Raw genomic sequence first — 7718 nt, forward strand, 5'->3', positions numbered from 1 at the left:
GGGGGGGGGGGCACTGCAGAGGCAAATGTTAGTAGATAACAGCCAAAGGAGTGAAGATTCTGCAAAGACTTTATCTGTGTTGATTGTGTGAATTTTTCACGAGGATTAATAAACTGTAAAAACTTACAAAAAAAAAAAATGAGCTGTCCCAAAAAGAAATGGGGCCAATCCACTTTGGACTGGAACCTCCAAAACTGGGAGCCTACGGGAAACTTTTCTCTTCCTAGGTGGATTAGCTCAGAAATCTGTCATTGTGTTGGAAAGATGACCAAAGCATGGGGCTACTGGCAGGAGCTAAGGTGCTTGCTGAGTGTAATATGTGTCTTCTAAGTGGGCAGAGGAAAACAAGAGATAGTGAACTCCTGATGGGATCCACTAGAGATTGATAAGGTGGAGGCTGACATTTGAGGACTATTGATCTTGCTAAAAATAACAATGATAAAACTTCCCAACCATCCTGGCCAAATGTATGCTCATTGCTAATCCCCCTTCCTCCACCTTGCTTGGCATCCGTGATGTACTTGATACGCTCCTCCTTGGTCAAGTATAAAACAGGTTTCTTTTTCACAAGCAGGACGGGCTCCTTGGCAAACACGGCACAGCAGAATCTCTCCACATGGAGTGCACAGAAATATCTATGCAGACCTCCTTCATCATGGACTTCTAGGAATTTGCATGAGTAATTAATCTTCGCTTTCTCCTTACAGAAATGATAGACAGGCAGCCTGCTAATATGCTTTTCGATTTCACTTTCTATCTTCGAGAAATAACGCTGCTTTCTTTCAGGACCACTTCTTTCTATTTCCTGGGCATTTAAACCAACGAACAAATATCCGCCATCAGTATTTCCAAATGCAGAAACAGATCGAGCAACAATCTCCTTAATGCGCTGTAACGCCTTTCTTGTTGAGAAAAATTTCATCTCAAAGTTTGTGGATTCAGTAAAATCCAAATGTTTTTTGTGTATAGGTTCTGTCATGTTAAAAAGTTTAGCAGCCTTCTTTTCTAGGTCAATTTCTTCTTGTACATAGACAGGGGCCCTCTTTGTGTGCAACTGTGATCTTGAATACGACCGGCTTCTACTTTTTCTCTCTCTGAGGAAGTCCAGTGCACTGGAAGCATTCATGACAACTGTATGTGTTACATTTCTTTGGTACAAATTTGTTTGCAAGGGGAAAATACTCATACCTGAGCTATTCTCAATCCATGGTTTCAATAAATTCAGGATTTCCTCAGGATCCTGCATGGACTCAAGGTCATTCTGAGCACATGACTGGATATTATGCAAAGATTGGTCCAAATCTTGTCCTATTCTGTCTTTGTTATCCTCTTTCCTCTCAATTTCAGGCTTCATCACTTTTCCTTCAGAATTCAGTAAAGCACTCGTAGCTTCTGAGAGAGAGTCATTCTGCCTTTTTCTCAGTCGACGATCCTCCATTTCTATCTGATTCTTCACTCCAGGAGGGACCTTTTCAGCTCGACACATAGAGTCTCCAAGTCCATACATGTTCATGTCCACAGTGGCCATGTGATTTGAGCTGAAATTCTTTCCTGTAAAACAGACAAAGCCATTAGAATGGGGCATAAGCAGGAGTGAGCATATTCTGAATTCTGAGAAAAATGGGGGCAAAAGCTTCTGCAGAAGTCCCACTGGACGGTAAGTGCACACCTCGGAAGTCATGATTTTTTGAACAGATTTTCACCCAAGACTATAATATCTTACACTTTTACTGATTTTTCAAATTTGTAGATAGTTTTCCATCATCATCTTCTAATTCTTTAAATCTTAACCCATGCTTACATCTCCATTCTAATAATTAATATTGTATAACACATATTCTATTATTTAGAAGCTGCCTCCCCCACATCGAGGGTGATTGGTTATAGCACCCTGAATGTTCTAAGGCAGTCTGCCTTAGTCTGTGTATTCCTAATTCATTAGCTTGTGCCTTTAAGGTCATTTGGAATACTGCTTTGCTATAAGTTGAAAACCAAAAGAATTTTGGTTCATCAACTGGCCCAGAGATGGTTGAGAGAAAAGTACATCTTAGGTAGTCATCGCTACCCAGAAAATGTTATCAGAGGGTCATAATATTCCTGTTTGCTGCTGGACCGTAGGTGTAGGCATAGGTGTAGTGGTAGGCTGTGAATACCTCCATTGTGTCTATGAATTCCTGATCACATGTAAAGAATGATAACTTTGAGGCCCCAGACCATTTGAGAATTTATATGTCAATGAAGAGCACTCCATATCTAGGAAAGAAAGAGGCATAAATCCATATAACAGCAGTTTACAGGGATCAGATAAGCCTTTCAATACATGCCACCCCTTCTACAGCTTCAGAGTGAGCACCATTCAACATGGAATAGGGGGGCTCTGTGTTTTTGCCTACGTGTGCGTGTGATGCTACTGGCTTCCTCCGACAGATCTCCCATGTTCATCCTTCTCTCCATGGTATTTCCACTGAACTATAGATCCATGCCTGTCTCTAATTCCACCATAGATCTAGAGAAATCTTTAGAAACTGCATTGAAGTGTGCAGAGAATGGTTTTCAAACTACAGGAAATCTGTATTTTAAAAATCACTTAAGACACCAGAAGGAAAGGCTTTAAGGCTTGGTTTCTGTCGTGGACACTGAATCTTGGGAGGTTGTGAATGCTCTCTTTGCTCTGTAATGCCTGCCTTGAAATTTCCTAATCCCTTTCCAGGGCCTACAGGAACCCAGGACCAGCAGTGTCCTCCAGTGAGGCTGCTCAAACCTAGATAAAACTGCCCACATCCTATTTCTCTCCTTTGGGATGTGCCACGACCCTCTACCCAAGGAACTGTGGGCCTCTGGAGTTGTTCTGGGACCCTGTGGTTGGCTGTGGATTCCAAGAGACCACCCAACAACAGATCCCTCTCACCAGATGAAGGGGTATTTCTTTCACAGGATCAAACAAGGTCAAACTGCCAGGATGGTGTCAATAGGCTGAGTTTCATCGACACCAATTTTTATATTGACAAGGGAGCCCAAACACATTTGCTTGGGTAGAATACACTTCTGGTTCAGAGGTTTTCTTTTTGGGGAGCATTTGTTGTTCTCATAATTAACTCAATCTCCTTACTACTTATTGATCTGTTCCAATATTCTCTTTCTTCCCGAACCACATGCCCAACTCTTTTTATTTTTTTTACTTTTGAGACATGGTCTCGCTAAGTCACTTAGGGCCTCACTAAGTTACTGAGGTTGGCTTTCAACATGTGAGTGTCTCCTGCCTCAGATCTCCAAAAGAGGTGGAATGGGAAAACCCCATGATGTGGGCAGCTGTGTGGAATGCCTTTGGGACAAGATGTTGATCAGTTGAGGGTGAAGATGGTAAATTTCCCCACCAGATGACACGTACGCTTTTTCCTTTGTTTTTGTTTTCTGTCTTGGAAAAAACAAATTTAGAGTTTAATTAGACACAGAGCCTTGATGAACATGACTTTCACATGTGGGAACGATCTAGTATTGTCATTTTCTTGTCTCCCTTGAGTCTCGTGGTTTCTTTTCCGACATTTCTTGATTGGCCTTCCTTTGAGTTTTTGGTTGTGACATTTTGATTCCTTTCTGATTTACTTTTGTGTATCTTTTACAGATAATTCCTTGAGAGGCTTCATAAAGATTACATATGAAGTCCTAAAGTCTTGACAATCTACCTTAAATTCATAGTAATTTCACTTCAGTTACATATAAAATCTGTTCCTTTAGAGACCCGTCCCTCTCCAATTTATTATGATGTCACACCTTTATGTCTTGAATACCTGTTTACACAGATTTTTGCAATCATTTTTTGGTGCTGAATGTCCTCTCTGTCTTGCGCTGCTTTTAAGATTTTCTCAGGGTTGGCTTTTCATCACAATGTGTTTTGATGTGGGTCCCTTTGGGTCCATCCTGCTTGGAGTTCATTGAGTTTCTTGGGTCTGTAAAGTCACATCTTTCATCAAATTTCAGATGTTTTCTGCCACTATTTCATCAGATAATTTCTCTGCTGCTTTCTCTCTTCTTCTTGGGCCAAAATAATGATATATTGAGCTGCTTGAAAGTGTTCCATTAGACCCTTAGGCTCTGTACCTTTTTGTTGTTGTTTTGTAGGCTAAATAATTTTAATGCTCTTGTCTTCAAGTTCACTGATCTTTTAAATCTCCCGTTTCTGCTCTTGAATCCTTTTAATAAGCTATTCAATTTGCTTATTGTATTGTTTAGCTCAACACATTCTTTGGTTCTTTTTCATAATTTTTAGTTTTTGTTGATATTCTCATTTTTTTCATATATTTATTTCCTGGTTTCCTATAGTGATATATATACATATTTTGGTCTCTAGAGCTCTGGACAAATTTAAGACAGCTGTGGCATTTTGTTTCTTTCATGTTTTAAATTTTACAACTAAACTGTATGTATTTATAATGTAGGAAATGTTATTTGAAATATTTGGATGTTGAGGAATGACTGCTTTAAGCTAATTAGGATATTATTTACTTCATACACTTGTCATTTTTTGCGGTAAGAATACTTAAAATCAACTCTTTGATTTTTCAAGAGTATGACACATTGTGATGACACAGAGTCAAAGAGGAGAAGAAACAGTCTGAACAAGTAGAAATCAAGGTTCAGGCTAAAACAGGAATTGCACCAGATCTTGTACTTTAGGTATTAAGTTAACTAAAATTATGTAAGCATATAAAATATATATACACACAGTGAATGGTTTATGAAAGTTGAATTACTGGGGCAGCTGATGAAATACTAAGAACTTGGATATACATTATCAAATGATAGCTTATCCGATTTTTCCTTAGCAACTTTATCTTGGGGAGGAGGATTACAGGGCTTCACCTATGGTGAAGACCATGGTTCCAAACCTATAATAAAATAGCACCCTGCCCAGACAGGTCCCAGAAAAAGTGAGGCTACAGGAAAAGTCTTGACTCCTGGTAGATGAACAACCAAGAAGCTAGGTAAGCACAATCATTTCAGTTTAAATTTAAAACAATAATTTTTGTCATGTGACACCATTATGCAAAAAAAGCAGAGAAACATGTATATTCCTGCCATACTGAGCTTTCTCCACAGTATTAGGGCATAATTAGTGTCCTTTACCCCATCACTTTACCCCAAATTTCTTACACACAGGCCAGCTCAAACATGAGTCACCTTCCTGTTGACCATACAGAAAAGATTCTCCATCTCCATTCCAAGGAGGGCAGGGGAATCAGTTTCACTTCTGTTCAGTGATACATTTGAACTTCTCCATCTTGGGTTTATGCTTTTCCAGGAAGAATATGGTCCCTCATCTCATACTGTAGCCTCTGAGAGTAGACTGCTGTCACCTTTCCTCCCAGCCCCTATTCCAGCACCCTCTGCATCAGTCCCTGCTATTAGGGACACTTCTGGTTTATCCACCATATGCAAAAGGAACAGGAATCAATCACACCTGCCTCCCCCCACCACCCCCCACATGCCTAAGGAGCATTCTCATACCACTGGGGAGCTTGAAACTAGTGGCGGCTGCAGAAGAGGGTTCTTTAAGGAGAATGTATGGGCTGGCCTGGGTCCTTAGCAATCTCAGCCCAACACCCAAGACTAGGTACAAATTTTTATGTATCACTGATTTTAAGAATCACTTCTTCAGGCATATATCTGGGACACAAGCCTTCAAAAAATAAGCTGGAGACGAGACTGCACCAATTCAGTAGGACCTTAAACTCAATATCCTCTGTGAGACCTTGGGTCTGGGTTCACAAGTTAGTTTTCTCTAAAATCCTTTACCTGTGGGGAAAAATTCTATGAGACCTGAACTTGGGATAAAGGTTGTGCTGTTAGTTACCTCCAGTCACAAAGGGGACTACATACAATCCCTTGAGTTCTGCCAGAAGAACAGGTTGGTAGAACTGCACAGAAAGGTGGGACCCAAGTGACAGGAGAAACCTCAGGAACAAAAATCAAGGAACATTCCTTGCCCCTACTTCTGCTGGGTGCCACTTTGAATTGCATCTGGGAAGGCACTTTGTCCTTTCTCCTCTTCTAGTTTATCAACTTCAGGCAGGGCATTCCTGTGCTTGCTTTCTCTTTCTAGACCTAGAATGCAGTTCTTCAGTGATATCACCACGTTCCTCAACACCCCTCACGTTCAGATCTCTAGGAGCAGGGGCACCCTGTGGCACTCTGGAGACCACAGGAGCCTGACCCGCACCCTCTGCACCTGCCTCTCTAGCCCCTGGTCCTAAAACGCAGGCCCCAGGCGCCCTGTCCCAAAGCTGTTTAAGGTCTCTCCCACCCAAGCAGGGACCAAAGTCCTGTTGGCACCAGTACCCCGAGGTCTGAGATCGAGGTGCCTCCATGGCCTGTTGAGATTTGGTAGAAAAGCCAAGTGATCAAGATTCCCAGAAGCGAAAGAAACCAGCGGGTTTGGAGAGGCAGGTCTCCAGACACCGGTGGCCGGATGCTGCCAGCGCCCCTCCTCCCCCAGAGCCAATCGCCCAGATACCCGGGACAAGATGCGCAAAGATGGCCCCATTGAGCAGACAGACTTACTAGAGCACCCTTGCCTGGTAGCAGGATCCCTCGCAGGAGCCTTGTGAGGCAAGTGAGTGCGGGCTCCAGAAAGACTAAGCCGGCGACTGGGGCACCCTGCCCCGGGGAACCTTGGTCTGCACGCGAAATGGCAAGGCCAAGCTGCTGCTTCTCCGCGCGCCCTCGGCTGGGGGCGGCTGGGGGAGTCCCTTCCTGCTTCCTTTCTTCTGTGTCTTCCAAAATGGCCCCTGGCACTCCAAGTGCCTTTCTTATGAATGAATATTCGGAGCCCGCCCACTGTGATCAGCTGACACTCAAGAAGTGGAGCCACGGGCGGTATGCTATTGAGTTCTTGCGAGATTGTCCCTGGTTTATCAAAATTGAAGAAGTAGCAGGGCGCGGTGGCGCACATCTGTAATCTCAGCGACTCTGGAGGTGCAGGCTGGAGGATCTCAAATTCAAAGCCAGTTTCAGGAACTTAGGGAGACCCTGCCTCAAAAATAAAAGAGTCGGGGAGCATTTGGAGCTCAGTAGTAAAGTGCCCCCTGGGTTCAACCCCCAGCACCCTCTCCCAAAATAGAAGAATTGCCAGCCTCTAGCGCAGTAATTCAAGATTTCCAAACTTCAACACTCCTATTCCCAGAAGGACACTGCTGTCCCCTTGCTGTTGCCTCCAGAGATAGATTGAGAACAGCTCAATGAACAGGAAACAACCAAGGGGCTAGGAGAGGACTGCTCCAGTGAAGGCAGATTCAGATGCCTAAGGCTCCAGGTGCAAGGAGCATCTTGAGGACATCTGGGACTATTCCTTTCTCTGAGTTGCTCCATGGCTCCTGTGGTGGGATACAGCCCTCCTGCAGCTTGTTTTCCTGGGCTCTCTAAGGAAATACTGTGATGGTGATACAGTTTCTCTAACTCTGTGTAAGACCTGTCACCAGAAACCACAGCTTTTGAAATGAATGATACTCAAATGACTTACTGTGGAGTTTACAAGTCTGATTTGCTCTCACTTAGAAACTAGAGCCCACTGGGACTCAGCTGCTGACTGTTGGAGTTGGACTCTAGAATCCTGCTGCACATCTACCCCAGGAAGCAAGAAGGAATAGCATTTCACACTCACAGAACACAGATATTGAAAGCACAAAGCTGTGCTTCATCTTAGTTCATCCTCATGACAGCCA

At 43.1% G+C, this 7718-nt stretch overlaps 1 protein-coding gene across 1 annotated transcript in view; it reads right to left on the reverse strand.

Moving 5' to 3' along the window:
- LOC107150329 (ribonuclease SLFN12-like) overlaps nt 1-6995 on the reverse strand; it is a 14739-nt gene extending 7744 nt beyond the window's left edge. Inside the window, exons 1-2 of the mRNA XM_015495300.2 lie at nt 6573-6995; nt 499-1551 (exon numbers count right to left, since the gene is read on the reverse strand). Of these exons, the coding sequence (XP_015350786.2) occupies nt 499-1528 (1030 nt within the window). The 5' untranslated portion in view covers nt 1529-1551; nt 6573-6995. The remainder of the gene's footprint in view (nt 1-498; nt 1552-6572) is intronic.
- Nucleotides 6996-7718: the final 723 nt, after the last annotated feature.

This window comes from Marmota marmota, unplaced genomic scaffold, assembly GCF_001458135.2.
Source record: "Marmota marmota marmota unplaced genomic scaffold, marMar, whole genome shotgun sequence".
In the NCBI taxonomy this organism is placed as follows: domain Eukaryota; kingdom Metazoa; phylum Chordata; class Mammalia; order Rodentia; family Sciuridae; genus Marmota; species Marmota marmota.